General features: G+C 40.7%; 1 protein-coding gene across 5 annotated transcripts in view; it reads left to right on the forward strand.

The window, feature by feature from the left end:
- The window catches only part of KMT2A (lysine methyltransferase 2A), a 94,592-nt gene that overhangs the window by 24,890 nt on the left and 54,109 nt on the right, over positions 1-15,593 (forward strand). For all 5 annotated transcript variants that reach the window (XM_025357342.1, XM_025357343.1, XM_025357344.1 and 2 more), the window contains exons 2-3: positions 10,205-10,274; positions 12,913-15,563. In XM_025357342.1, coding sequence (XP_025213127.1) covers positions 10,205-10,274; positions 12,913-15,563 — 2,721 coding nt within the window. The remainder of the gene's footprint in view (positions 1-10,204; positions 10,275-12,912; positions 15,564-15,593) is intronic.

A 15,593-nucleotide genomic window follows, 5' to 3' on the forward strand; every position in this document is an offset into this window, starting at 1 on the left:
ATTTCAGTAGAGACAGGGTTTCACCATGTTGGCCAGGCTGATCCTGAACTCTGGCCTCAAGTGATCCATCCACCTCAGCCTCCCAAAGTGCTGCGATTACAGGTGTGAGCCACCATGCTAGGCCCTGATTTTTCATAAGACTAAAAATTTTGGAGGCAGAAGAATGCTAAGATACAGCTGCTAAAGGGCATGTTTGAGATGCCTACCACTTAATTAAGTGCTGTGAAGTACCTAGGAGTCTCTTGCTAGAAAAGGAAGGTGAGGATATGAGCAGTCATCCTAGGCTATATTCATCTGAGGCCAGGAGTATTGGAGCTTATTTAATAGAAGAATTCTCAAAGTAGCTCTGGAGCCTCCATCTTAGCCTGGTAGGTAAAGAACTCTAGGCGGGTGATTTTTGCTCTGACTATAGTATATTGAAAATAATTTTTTTTTTTTTGAGATGGAGTCGCTCCGTTGCCCAGGCTGGAGTACAGTGGCGTGAGTTATTGGCTTACTGCAACCTCTACCCGACCCCCCACAACACCCCGCCCTGGGTTCAAGCATTCTACCTCAGCCTCCTGAGTAGCTGGGATTACAGGCAGGCACTACCATGCCCGGCTAATTTTTGTTTTTTTGTTTTGTTTTGTTTTGTTTTGTTTTGAGACGGAGTCTCGCCTGTTGCCCGGGCTGGAGTGCGGTGGCCGGATCTCAGCTCACTGCAAGCTCTGCCTCCCGAGTTTACGCCATTCTCCTGCCTCAGCCTCCCGAGTAGCTGGGACTACAGGCGCCAGCCACCTCGCCCGGCTAGCTTTTCGTATTTTTTTAGTAGAGACGGGGTTTCACCGTGTTAGCCAGGATGGTCTCGAACTCCTGACCTCGTGATCCGCCCATCTCCGCCTCCCAAAGTGCTGGGATTACAGGCTTGAGCCACCGCGCCCGGCTAATTTTTGTATTTTTAGTAGAGACAGGGTTTCACCATGTCTCTGGTCATGCCAGGATGGTCTCAAACTCCTGACCTTAAGTGATCTGCCTGCCTTGGCCTCCCAAAGTGCTGGGATTACAGGTGTGAGCCACCGCACCTGGCCCAATTGGGAAGAATTTAAGGGAGGAACTAAAAGCTATGCGTTTTAGTTGGGGGTAGGGAAGAAAACATTGCAGTTTATCAGTTGAAATTTTATCAGATCAGTGGTATTACTAGAAACTGTGTCACATCTAATTACTACAAATAATTTAGGTCTTGATTGCCTAAACTCTAATTTCTAGCTCTAGAGTGCCTAGTTATGATACTGAGGAATGGAGATATACATTGCCATCCTTTGAAAGAATTTTGAAATTTGAATATTTCTCCATGAACCATATACTAATATAGGAGGACGAATGAGCTAATTTTTTTTTTTTTTTTGAGATAGGGACCTGCTCTGTCACCCAGGCTGGAGTGCAGTGGCACGATCTCAGCCCACTTCAACCTCCACCCCCGAGGCTCAAGGATCCTCCTACCTCAGCCTCCCTAGTAGCTGGACCACAGGCGTGCACCACCACACCCAGCTATTTTTTGTAGTTTTAGTGGAGATGGGGGGTCTCACCATGTTGCCCAGCCTGGTCTCCAACTCCCTGAGCTCAAGCAATCCACCTGCCTTGGCCTCACAAAATTCTGGGTTTATAGTCATGAGACACCACACCCAGCCTTCAAGATTTAAGCAAAATGCTTTATTCCAGAGTATGAATTACATACTATTTTATCCTTCAGTAACATTGTTTTTTTAGAGGCAGGATCTGGCTATGTTGCTCAGGCTGGAGTGCAGTGGATTCACCGGTGCAACAATAGGGCACCACAGCCTTGAACTCCTGGTCTCCAGTGATCCTTCTGTTTCAGCCTCCCAAATAGTTGGGACTACAGGCGCACACCACCATACCCAGCTGTTCTTTAGTGACATTTTAATGCGACTGAATTTTAAAAGGAAGACTGAAATTGCACACTGCCTGTCTGCCTTAGATACTTCTTGGGAGCAGGAATCATGTCTTACTCAGTGTTGTATCTGGAACATATAGCCCTAGGGCAAGTGTATAAATGTTTTTTGAATGAACAAATGAATTAAATATTGCTTTGTTTGAAAAGTTGTCTTAGTAGTACATAATTTCTTGAAACACAGAATTTCATGTATTTTTTAAATATACCTTATATTTTATACACAAACATTATGTGTAATACTTATTTGGGGTTCACTTAGGTTCTCTTATGAGAGAAATATTCCTGTTGCTTCGTCATTCACAAAAATGGCCACTAAAGAATTAAAATTTTGTCACTAAAATAAATTTCTGAATATTAAGATATTTATGAGTAAGCTGAATCTAGTGGTAAAGGTATGCTTGGAAGCTCTCAAAAACTGGTTACCCTAGAGTAGAGATGCAGGGGTCAGAAAGAAATTCTACATGTTTATTATTTCTACAATTGATTTGACTTAGGAAGTGACATTACACAGTGTAATTTGCCGTCTTAATCACTGGAAACTAAATATGATTTAACAGTATTTTACAGTGCTCTACTTGGCAATGGTATTTTTCTGTCTTTGCTGGTAAGAAAATGAAATTTGGTGATCTAGTCTCCAAGGACATCAGTGTCAGCAAGGTTTAGGTTTTGTGGCTATACTGTCTTGGAATGCTGTGCTCATCAGAGTAGGCCATGTTGAAAGGAAAAGTATGTGTGATGAATGGTTACCTGAGCCCAGTTCCCAGGAATCCTTAGTCATGTATAGCATGATGTCTCCTGTACCCTCTCTCTTCAGGGCTTTCCAGGCTTATGATGCCACGATGCCAAATGTGGATTTAACTGCAGCTTCTTTTGTCTTTTTTATACACATATTACCTTAGTCTTTTGATTTCTAGGTAAGTTTAAATCCTTGGGAAGCCAACACTCTTGCCTTGTTTCCAACCTCCAGGGACCCCATGTGCTTAAGGTGGGTGATGGAGCAAGATGAGAAACCTGTTGCTGATGATAGTGCAGTGTGTGCAACAAGGAGGACATTTTTGCAGCACCCTCTTTATTTATTTATTTATTTATTTTTGAGATGGAGTTTCGCTTTGTCACTCAGGCTGGAGTGCAGTGGCATGAGCTCTTGGCTGGCTGCAACCTATGCCTCCCAGGTTCAAGTAATTCTCGTGCCTCAGCCTCCCAAGTAGCTGGGACTACAAGCACGTGCCACAACACCTGGATAATTTTTTATTTTTTGTAGAGACGGAGTTTCGCGGTGCTGGCCAGGCTGATCTTGAACTCCTGGCCTCAGGTGACCCGCCCACCTCTACCTTCCAAAGTGCTGGGATTACAGGTGTGAACCACCGTGCCCAGCTGCAGCACCTTCTTGTAGCCTTCTTTCCCAGTGCTTTCTCAACTTGGCTTTACTTAGTTTTTTTGTTTGGTTTGGTTTGGTTTGGTTTGGTTTTTTAGGGCTCTTACATAGGCTTGGAAGTTCAAAGTTAGAAGACTGGAGCTCTTTAACATAACAATGACGGCTTTTGGTTTTGGCTAAACTGTCTGGATTATTTAAACAATGGTTACTTATTTTTTAAAGAATGCTTCACGAAATCAATCAATATTTCAAGTGCAAAGAAAGTTCTTGGGTAAAAGTATAGTTCATTTTGACTACTTATTTTTATTTATTTGTTTTTTGAGACGGCGTCTTGCTCTGTCGCTCAGGCTGGAGTGCAGTGGCGCGATCTCGGCTCACTGCAGGCTCCGCCTCCCGGGTTCACGCCATTTTCCTGCCTCAGCCTCCTGAGTAGCTGGGACTACGGGCGCCCGCCATCACGCCCGGCTAATTTTTTTGGTATTTTTTAGTAGAGACAGGGTTTCACGGTGTTAGCCAGGATGGTCTTGATCTCCTGACCCCGTGATCCTCCTGCCTCGGCCTCCCAAAGTGCTGGGATTACAGGCGTGAGCCACCGCGCCCGGCCTGACCTCTTATTTTTTTATTTCCTTATTCCAGCTACAAGACCAGAAGGAAAACGAATTAATGCTTCCTGTCATTTTGGAAAGTACTTAGAAACTTTAAATATTGACAGTTAAACTGCCTGACAGCTCAGTGGAACTCTTGTTTTGAACACATTGCAGTTAGGATTATGTAGTTACATTTTGTTAAAGTTTGAAATATATAAAAATGACTCATTAGGTTGTTAATAATGAACCTAGCAGTGTGTATCTCTTACATTTATCTTTATTTCTTTTTTTTTTTTTTTAATAAAGATGGAGTCTTGCTATGTTGCCCAGGCTGGTCTTGAACTCCGGGGGTCAAGCACTCCTCCTACCTTGTCCTCCCAAAGTGCTGGGATTACAGGCATGAGCCACTGAACCCAGCCCATTTCTTTTAAAGATTAATAACTTTTTATTACCTGTTGAATACTTTACCTGTTGATTATTATATGTATAGTTGCTTGAGCTGTCAGTCATTGTAGCATTTGGAGCATAAAATACATGTATTTAGCAATGTAGTCCCCTGGTAAGTGTTGGGAAATCCCCAGATGCCTTTGTGAAATGCATAGATTAGCAGGTTGTTCCATGAGTATAATTCAGGAAAAGAATGAATTAATCAGAAATTTGAAGGATCTGAAAATGGCCATCATATGACTTTTGCAGTAGCTAAAAGAATAGTATATTTTGTACTATAGACAACTTATTCAATTCCTTTAAATATTTATTGTTTTATATTGTACCTATAATGGCAGGAAGACTATTGTACAGCCAATTTAGACACTTAGGTTCTTTGTAGCCAACTGTGTGATCTTGGGCAAGTCATTTGGCCTCTTAGAACTTCATTTTCTTCAAACACAGCAAGAACTACTATGTGAGGGGACTTCAAAAAAAAACTCATGGAAAATACATATTATGAAAAAACTGCAGAATTTCAAAATTTTTTTATGTACCAAAATAAACTTGCACTAACTTGTCATAACATGTCTGAACAGGATGCAGTTTGAGGCACTAAGAAGGATAAGACATCAGTTTGAAAAGAGCCCCTATCAGAGCAGCATAAGTTCTGCTAAAATTGAAGCAAACACAAACATAAAATTTATGGTGAAGCTGAGTGAAAGAATGGTGAAATCGCTGATGCTTTACGTAAAGTTTATGGGGACAGTGCCCCAAATAAATAATTGGATAGCATTTTAAGAAGGGACAAGATGATGTTGAAGATGAAGCCTGTAGCAGACTGTCCAGTTTGCAAGGAAAAAATTAATCTTGTTCCATGCAGTAATTGAAGAGGAATGATGGTTAACAGCACAAATAATAGCCAGCACCATAGACATCTCAATTGGTTCAGCTTACACGGTTCTGACGGAAAAACTGAAGTTGGCTGGGCGTGGTGGCTCACGCCTGTTATCCCAGCACTTTCAGAGGCCAAAGTGGGTGGATCACCTGAGGTGAGGAGTTCGAGAACAGCCTGGCCAACATGACGAAACCCCGTCTCCACTAAAAATACAAAAATAAAAATAGCCAGGTGTGGTGGTGCATGCCTGTAGTCCCAGCTACTTGGGAGGTTGAGGCAGGGGAATCACTTGAACCCAGGAGGTGGAGGTTGCAGTAAGCCAAGATTGTGCCATTGCACTCTAGCCTGGGTGACAAGAGCGAAACTCTGTCTCAAAAAAAAAAAAAAACAAAAAAACTAAAGTTGAGCAGCTTTCTATCAAATGGGTACCAAAACCATTGCACCCAAATCAGCTGCAGACAAGTGTAGAGCATTCAGTGGAAATTTTAAACAAGTGGGAGCAAGATCCTGAAGCATGTCTTTGAAGAATTTTAACAGGAGATGAAACATGGCTTTACCAATATGATCCTGAAGACAAAGCACAATCAAAGCAGTGGCTACCAGGAGGTAGAAGTGGTCCAGTCAAAGCAAAAGCAGACTGTTTAAGAGCAAAGGTCAAGGCAGCAGTTTTTGGGGGATGCTCAGGGCATTCTGCTTGTTGACTTGCTGGAGGACCAAAGAATGACAGCATCAGCTTATTTGAACGTGTTTTTGAGAAAGTTAACCAAAGCTTTAGTAAAAAAAATACCCAGGAAAACTTCACCAGAGAGTCCTGCTCCATCATGATAATGTTCCTGCTCATTCCTCTCATCAAACAAGGGCAATTTTGTGAGAGTTTTGAGAAGAAGTCATTCAGTATCATTAAATATGCTGATTTGGCTTCTTGGCCTTTCTTGTTTCCCAATCTTAAAAATCTATGAAGGAGGCAGAGCATCTAGGCTGAGGCAGGAGAATCGCTTGAACCCAGGAGTCGGAGGTTGCAGTGAGCCAAGACTGTGCCACTGCACTACAACTGAGTGACAGAGTGAGACTCCATCTTAAACAGAAAAAAACTATGAAGGGCACCCATTTTTTTTCAGTTAATAATGTAAAAGAGACTACATTAGGCCAGGCGCGGTGGCTCAAGCCTATAATCCCAGCACTTTGGGAGGCCAAGACGGGCAAATCACGAGGTCAGGAGATCGGGACCATCCTGGCTAACATGGTGAAACCCCGTCTCTACTCAAAATACAAAAAACTAGCCGGGCGAGGTGGCGGGCGCCTGTGGTCCCAGCTACACGGGAGGCTGAGGCAGGAGAATGGCGTAAAACCGGGAGGCGGAGCTTGCAGTGAGCTGAGATCCGGCCACTGCACTCCAGCCCCGGCGACAGAGCAAGACTCCGTCTCAAAAAAAAAAAAAGACTGCATTAAAATGTTTCAATTCTCTTGACCCCCAGTTCTTTAGGGATGGGCTAAATGGCTGGTATCATGGCTTACAAAAGGGTCTTGACCTTGGAGATTATGTTGAGAAATAAAATTTATATTTTTAATTTTTATCTTTTAATTCCATTTTTCCATGAACTTTTTGAAGTCCCCTCATATGTATGTTGCCTATAGCTTTCCAAGTGATTTCACATAAATTATTTATTCCTTACAATGCTCCAATAAAAAATGAAATTGAGGGATAGATACAGTAAGTGAGTTGTCTAAGATTACATAGTCTGAGAGAACCAGACTGAGACCCTAAACCAACCCTTCTCTCCCCACATCGAGCACTGTCCTCACTGGCATCATGTATGAGAAGATTGGATTGGCTGTCTACATCTACATGTATATAATATCTACAATTATATTCTATGATTTTTTTGTTTCTGTTTTGTTTTTTATAGCATCTGAAGTGATTTGCCATTGCCTATTTTATTTGCTTTTTCCTCAAAATGTACTTTAGGGTTGCTATATTTAGTGTCTTTTTTTTTTCTGCCTGAAAGTACATTTTAAAAGTTAACGGTATGGAATTTCATTATTGTGATAAGATTTTATATTAATTGTGCTGTTAGGAGTTTTGGCTTGTTTTGTTTTGTTTTGTTTTTTTGGTAACATTGTAGCCTACAGTGTAAACCCTGAAAATGATTCCAGAAATTTATTTGGGGTTAAGATTCACATGTCTTAGGTTAGTTATATACTAACTTATTTTAAGATGAAGAGAGAGAGCTAATTTTTTTATTTTAAAATTATTTTTAGTTTTTTTTAGATTGGAAGGCCAGTGTGGGAGGATCACTTGAGCCCAGAAGTTTGAGACCAGCCTGGGCAACATAGCAAGACCCCATCTCTGTAAAAAATTTTAAAATTAGCTAGGTGCTGGTACATGCCTGTAGTCCCAGCTGCCCAGGAGGCTAAGGCAGGAGCATTGCTAGAGCCCAGGAGTTTGAGGCTGCAGTGAGCCGTGATCACACCACTGCAGTCCAGCCTGAGTGACAGAGTGAGCACTGGCTAATTTTAAAATTTTCTGTAAAGACTCACTATGTTGCCCAGGCTAGTCTTGAACTCCTGGCCTCAAGCAGTCCTTCCAATCTCAGCCTCTCAAGGTGCTGGGATTAAGGTGTGAGCTACTGTGCTGGTCAGGAGAAAATTTTTTTATTCACAAATAATGTTCACAGTAATAATTTACTTTAAACTTTCTTAAAGTAAAAAGAACCGGCTGGGCACAGTGGCTCACACCTGTAATCCCAGCACTTTGGGAGGCTGAGGTGGGTGAATCCCTTGAGGCCAGGAGTTCAAGACCAGCCTGGCCAACATTGCCAAAACCCCATCTCTACTAAAAATACAAAATTAGCCAGGTGTGGTAGCACATGCCTGTAACTCCAGCTACTTGGGAGGCTGAGGCATGAGAATCTCTTGAACCCGGGAGGCAGAGGCTGCAGCAAGCTCTGAGGTGGCGCCATTGCACTCCAGCTTGGGTGACAGAGCAAGACTCTGTCTCAAAAAAACAAAAAACAAACAAACAAAAAAACAACAGAAAAAGAACTTACATGTAAGAATTTAAATTAGTGATGAAAGAAGAAACTGTAAAAAGTACTCCAGTAAGCCAGGCATGGTGGTGCATGTATGTAGTCCCAGCTACTCAGGAGGCTGAGGCAGGAGTATCACTTGAGACTAGGAATTAAAGACCAGCCTGAGCAAAATAGGTAATTTTTTTAAAAAAGTACTCTAGTCTGTGTTCCTTAAATTTAGGTTTCATACATTCTTAGAATTATAATACTTTTTCGTGGCTGGGCATAGTGGTGCATGCCTGTAATCCCAGCTGTTTGGGAGGCTGAGGCAGGCAGATTACTTGAGGTCAGGAGTTTGAGACCAATCTGGCCAACATGGTAACACCCTGTCTGTAATAAAAATACAAAAATTAGCTGGACATGGTGGCAAGGGCCTGTAGTCTTAGCTACTCGGGAGGCTGAGGCAAGAGAATCGCTTGAACCCAGGAGGCGGAGGTTGCAGTGAACTGAAATCGCGCCACTGCACTCCAGCCTGGGTGACAGAGCAAGACTCAAAAAAAAAAAAAAAAAAAAATTGTAATGCTTTTTCAGATGTCTTTGAAGAGGAGAATTTCAGCCTTGTATTAGATAGTCCAATACTTTAATCTTAGCAATCTCAGAGCAAAAGCCTCTTTAGATGCCAATAAGACTTGTCTCTCAGTTGCCTAGTATGCAAAGACTGGGCCTTAAATGTTTTGCTCCTCTAAAGCATTTAAATTTAAGAGATGAACCTGCTAATTTGTCCTAAAAGTTACATATGTCTTTTAATATAGTCATGGCTGAAAAATGGCTAAGACGGTCAGCACCTGACTCTAGTTTTAAATGAACTGAGAAAATAATCCTTCAGAAAATTCATTGATGTTGTCCACATACCTGTGATCTTACCTCTTGAGAGGAAAATGTCAGTGCTTTTATCATTGGAACTCAGTTTCGGACTTACCACTATTAATTGGAGGTTCCAGAATGTCTGTTCTTCATTCCTTGTTTTGTTCTTGTTTTATATGGATTTTGTTTCCGGAATCTGAAATTCTATCATTCTGTGTCTCCCTCTGGAAAGAACTCAATCTCTGAATCATTGAATTTCTGTTAATCAGTTTGTTTAAATAGACCATCTTTCTTGATAACTTGTGCAAAATAGGTTAAACAAATCCCCCTTTTTTTTTTTAATAGAGCAGGTTAAAAATTAGAGGTAAGCAGAAGCTTTTGCTTTTTGTCTTTTCCAACTATAACTGAAAATAGGATGTTTCCCTAAGTTTTAGTAAAGGATTTCATTCTATATGTGGTCAATTCATGATCCCTTTCACAAACACTGCTGCCCACCATTAAGTCTCTTATCACAGGCATTTTCAAAATTATGCCATAAAATGCATGTTGAGACTCTCTGGATCTCAAATGTACAGAAATCATATCTAAATGTCAATTCCTGAGTTAAGGAACTGACAATTATGGCACTTTCAGTCTCTATTAATATTTAGAAGGCAAGAGATTATTATATTGTTTATGTTACTCCTTATGTGTCTATAGACTTAAATACTTGTTGAAAAGCATTTGTTGTATTGGGGCTGTATGTTTCTGCCATTATACTTATTTGCTTACCTGATTTAAAGTTGTCCTTTAATTGTTTTGGGCTGTATCTACAGTTTGAAATTTAGCACTATCCTCTGTGTACTATGCACCAAAGATGACATTTCAATGCATTGTTCAGTTACTACACAGCTCCTATTTGTCTATAATAAAGCTGTATGACTGGGTCCATTTATTTCTATATTAGTTATTTTATAGTATCCATTTGAATGATGATAATTAATATAAAAAGGCAAATTTTCCAAATTCATTTGTGTCTCCTCTGGGCATTTCTTTGGGATGTGTTTGTATGCACGTTTTTGCTTCTGATTTTAAAATAATTTTCCTTTGTTGTAGGATGAGCAATTCTTAGGTTTTGGCTCAGATGAAGAAGTCAGAGTGCGAAGTCCCACAAGGTCTCCTTCAGGTACGGCCAATTAAGTGCATGGTGCCTTTAAGTTTTATTTGTTAGGAGATTGTGGCTTCCCCTTGCCTTCTTTGCATGTAAAGGATGCTCTACCGTACTGGGGTTAGGAAATGGCTTATGAGCTAGACTTCTTTATGAGACTCTTCTCTATCAGGCCACATTGGGCTTATTCTTTCTCTCTGGGAACAACTTGGGGCATGGGAAGTAGGTTTCTACAGAATTACTGGGAAATCTGGTAGGCAAACTGAAGGTAACCTACTAAAAGCATCCTCAGATTTACACATTTTGTGTTATGTGGTAGTGTATATGTCTTTGGGAATAATTTGGCCATTATTTTTTTCAGATTAAATTTGGTCTACTGTTGTCAAAGAACCAAAAACAAAATATTGGCATTATGTGAAACATTTTTACCTGATTCTTGAAAGGCTGTATTAAAATAAAAAAAAAATGGAAAATTAGCAATATTTGTCATCATTCTCACCAACAAAATATCTAGAATATCTTGAAATTCTAGACTTACAAGCAGTTTCCTAAGAGAAGACCCTCAATGGAAATAACATTTAATGGCTTGCAGAATTCAGTTCTATATAGGAGAAAGCTATGCATCTTTTGATGAAAATGCATTCCCTATCTGTGCTGCCATTCTGACTTTATATATGGTTTTCTTTGATTTTATGTGGATAGACACTCCAGCTAAATATGATATTGTTAGCTGTTTCTGCTTTTTGACATTGACTTAGCTTGTGATGTGTGCTAGCATTAGGGTCTCACTTAAGAGTCATCATATATTATCATCTAATTCAAACATCCAAGTTGACAGTTTTTATTTTCTTATATAGGGGTGGTATTGCCATTCTAGTTGGGGGGAGTTGGGCGGTAGTGTCCCAGTATCTGTGCTATTCAGACAGTAGCAGTGTTCTCTTTAACATGTGATGAAGTCTTAAAACTTCATATAGGAAAGGAATTTGAGAGATCATCTGGGTTTTTTTTGTGTTTATAGATGACAAAATGAGGTCCATAAAATATATGAGTAATGATTTATAACCAGTTTGAGAGTTCTTTGGATCAGGGAAGTTAGCAGTGCTGGGACTCTTCTCTGTTCTGCTGCTTCTACTTGTCTACCAAAAGCATTTTTTAAAAAGTAGGATAGAAGAGGTTTTCAGAATTGATAAAGCCCTCTGATTGGCCAGGTTCAAGTCTACCACAGTGGTAAGGAATCGTTTAATGTATTTCCAGGCAGGAGTTGTTTTGTTTGTTTGTTGTTCTTGTTTTTGAAACAGAGTCTCACTCTGTCACCCAGACTCCGGGCAGGAGTTTTATTTTGTTAATTCACAACGTTTTCATGATAGTTTTCTCTTAAGTTTTTTTTTCTTGACTACCAGTCTACCTTGAATGTTGTCTTCTTTTCTAAGAAACCATCTTGATATGTTTCATTATTTGAGAAATGAAACATGGTTTCTCTGCTGTCTCCTAGTTTATTACCTTTGTTGTAATTAGAATATGTTGAGAAAGGAGCTGTGAATCCTTAGTCTATTAAAGGAACTCTCATAAATTAATTGATGAGGAATGCATTTATATTTAGAAATCTCAACAATAAAACCTTTGTTGACTTCTGTTCTGTTAGAAAGTAGTTCCATTGTAAAAAATGTTCATCATAATGGCGTAAATCTCCTTTGGTGCCTATTAAGGGAAGTTTTAATCTCAGAAGAATGTTATCAAGAGGGAAGAGAAGATTTGATAAAATAGCCAAGTTACTACTTTTTAAAATGTAGGCTTATACAAGGTGTTTTAAAAACAGTCTTGTTTTCTTGAATGGCTTGAAAAGTAGCAAACTGAGCTTATTTATACATTGGAAAATTCCTTTTATTTAGAACAGAACTTTGATTTATTAAGTTGTCACTTTGCTGTTTACATCAGTTAAGGTTAAATCTTTTTGCAACTTGAGACTAACTAGCTCAAGAACCTCTAGGCAGGGGAGTAGATTTAGTAGACACATCGTTATGTTACTTCACTGATTAGTTCACATGCCACTGAATGCAGTGATCTTATTCTGATGTGTCATGAATGAACATTTTTCTGTTCAGTAAAACTTTTCTTAGTCTACTTTGGGAAAACAGATTGAAATATGGTACTCTGAACTGCCCAGGGAGTTGGTATGTTGATGATTGAAGAGCAGCGTGTTCAAATTTGTTCAAAGCCAGAATTCTGAATTGAAAAGATGGGATGACTGACTAGAAGCATGTTCTTAAATGTTAATCTTGGTGGCTACGATATGGCAAGGAAGTTCAGATTTTTTTTTTTCTTTACAATTCCTTTGAATTCAGAAAAAACCTTCTTGCTCATCTAAAATTGTAGGAAAATCAGTTTTGTGGATTAATTGTTCAGTGGAAAACTCTTAATTATCTTTTTGTATCAAAAAAGTAATTAAATGTTCTTTCAGGTGGCATGTTATTTGCTGACTTCTTTGAGGCAAATTCTGGGTGAAAAGAAACTAAGCACAATTAAGATGTTTGATTGACTCATTAGACTCAAGTTGAACTCAGTACAAAATGGCCAGTGCTAAGTTATATTCAGCTTAGTTAAAACCTAAACTACACAGCTAAATATATGCTCTTCATTGTTTAATTTCTATACACAGTTAAAACTAGTCCTCGAAAACCTCGTGGGAGACCTAGAAGTGGCTCTGACCGAAATTCAGCTATCCTCTCAGATCCATCTGTGTTTTCCCCTCTAAATAAATCAGAGACCAAATCTGGAGATAAGATCAAGAAGAAAGATTCTAAAAGTATAGAAAAGAAGAGAGGAAGACCTCCCACCTTCCCTGGAGTAAAAATCAAAATAACACATGGAAAGGACATTTCAGAGTTACCAAAGGGAAACAAAGAAGATAACCTGAAAAAAATTAAAAGGACACCTTCTGCTACGTTTCAGCAAGCCACAAAGATTAAAAAATTAAGAGCAGGTAAACTGTCTCCTCTCAAGTCTAAGTTTAAGACAGGGAAGCTTCAAATAGGAAGGAAGGGGGTACAGATTGTACGACGGAGAGGAAGGCCACCATCAACAGAAAGGATAAAGACCCCTTCGGGTCTCCTCATTAATTCTGAACTGGAAAAGCCCCAGAAAGTCCGAAAAGACAAGGAAGGAACACCTCCACTTACAAAAGAAGATAAGACAGTTGTCAGACAAAGCCCTCGAAGGATTAAGCCAGTTAGGATTATTCCTTCTTCGAAAAGGACAGATGCAACCATTGCTAAGCAACTCTTGCAGAGGGCAAAAAAGGGGGCTCAAAAGAAAATTGAAAAAGAAGCAGCTCAGCTGCAGGGAAGAAAGGTGAAGACACAGGTCAAAAATATTCGACAGTTCATCATGCCTGTTGTCAGTGCTATCTCCTCGCGGATCATTAAGACCCCTCGGCGGTTTATAGAGGATGAGGATTATGACCCTCCAATTAAAATTGCCCGATTAGAGTCTACACCGAATAGTAGATTCAGTGCCCCGTCCTGTGGATCTTCTGAAAAATCAAGTGCAGCTTCTCAGCACTCCTCTCAAATGTCTTCAGACTCCTCCCGATCTAGTAGCCCCAGTGTTGATACCTCCACAGACTCTCAGGCTTCTGAGGAGATTCAGGTACTTCCTGAGGAGCGGAGCGATACCCCTGAAGTTCATACTCCACTGCCCATTTCCCAGTCCCCAGAAAATGAGAGTAATGATAGGAGAAGCAGAAGGTATTCAGTGTCGGAGAGAAGTTTTGGATCCAGAACGACGAAAAAATTAACTCTACAAAGTGCCCCCCAGCAGCAGACCTCCTCGTCTCCACCTCCACCTCTGCTGACTCCACCCCCACCACTGCAGCCAGCCTCCAGTATCTCTGACCACACACCTTGGCTTATGCCTCCAACAATCCCCTTAGCATCACCATTTTTGCCTGCTTCCACTGCTCCTATGCAAGGGAAGCGAAAATCTATTTTGCGAGAACCGACATTTAGGTGGACTTCTTTAAAGCATTCTAGGTCAGAGCCACAATACTTTTCCTCAGCAAAGTATGCCAAAGAAGGTCTTATTCGCAAACCAATATTTGATAATTTCCGACCCCCTCCGCTAACTCCCGAGGACGTTGGCTTTGCGTCTGGTTTTTCTGCATCTGGTACTGCTACTTCAGCCCGATTGTTTTCGCCACTCCATTCTGGAACAAGGTTTGATATGCACAAAAGGAGCCCTCTTCTGAGAGCTCCAAGATTTACTCCAAGTGAGGCTCACTCTAGAATATTTGAGTCTGTAACCTTGCCTAGTAATCGAACTTCTGCTGGAACATCATCTTCAGGAGTATCCAATAGAAAAAGGAAAAGGAAAGTGTTTAGTCCTATTCGATCTGAACCAAGATCTCCTTCTCACTCCATGAGGACGAGAAGTGGAAGGCTTAGTACTTCTGAGCTGTCACCTCTCACCCCCCCGTCTTCTGTCTCTTCCTCGTTAAGCATTTCTGTTAGTCCTCTTGCCACTAGTGCCTTAAACCCAACTTTTACTTTTCCTTCTCATTCCCTGACTCAGTCTGGGGAATCTGCAGAGAAAAATCAGAGACCAAGGAAGCAGACTAGTGCTCCGCCAGAGCCATTTTCATCAAGTAGTCCTACTCCTCTCTTCCCTTGGTTTACCCCAGGCTCTCAGACTGAAAGAGGGAGAAATAAAGACAAGGCCCCTGAGGAGCTGTCCAAAGATCGAGATGCTGACAAGAGCGTGGAGAAGGACAAGAGTAGAGAGAGAGACCGGGAGAGAGAAAAGGAGAATAAGCGGGAGTCAAGGAAAGAGAAAAGGAAAAAGGGATCAGAAATTCAGAGTAGTTCTGCTTTGTATCCTGTGGGTAGGGTTTCCAAAGAGAAGGTTGTTGGTGAAGATGTTGCCACTTCATCTTCTGCCAAAAAAGCAACAGGGCGGAAGAAGTCTTCATCACATGATTCTGGGACTGATATTACTTCTGTGACTCTTGGGGATACAACAGCTGTCAAAACCAAAATACTTATAAAGAAAGGGAGAGGAAATCTGGAAAAAACCAACTTGGACCTCGGCCCAACTGCCCCATCCCTGGAGAAGGAGAAAACCCTCTGCCTTTCCACTCCTTCATCTAGCACTGTTAAACATTCCACTTCCTCCATAGGCTCCATGTTGGCTCAGGCAGACAAGCTTCCAATGACTGACAAGAGGGTTGCCAGCCTCCTAAAAAAGGCCAAAGCTCAGCTCTGCAAGATTGAGAAGAGTAAGAGTCTTAAACAAACTGACCAGCCCAAAGCACAGGTACTCTTTTCCACCTTGCCTGTTAAAACT

The sequence above is a fragment of the Theropithecus gelada genome, chromosome 14 (assembly GCF_003255815.1).
Source record: "Theropithecus gelada isolate Dixy chromosome 14, Tgel_1.0, whole genome shotgun sequence".
Taxonomy (NCBI): Eukaryota; Metazoa; Chordata; class Mammalia; order Primates; family Cercopithecidae; genus Theropithecus; species Theropithecus gelada.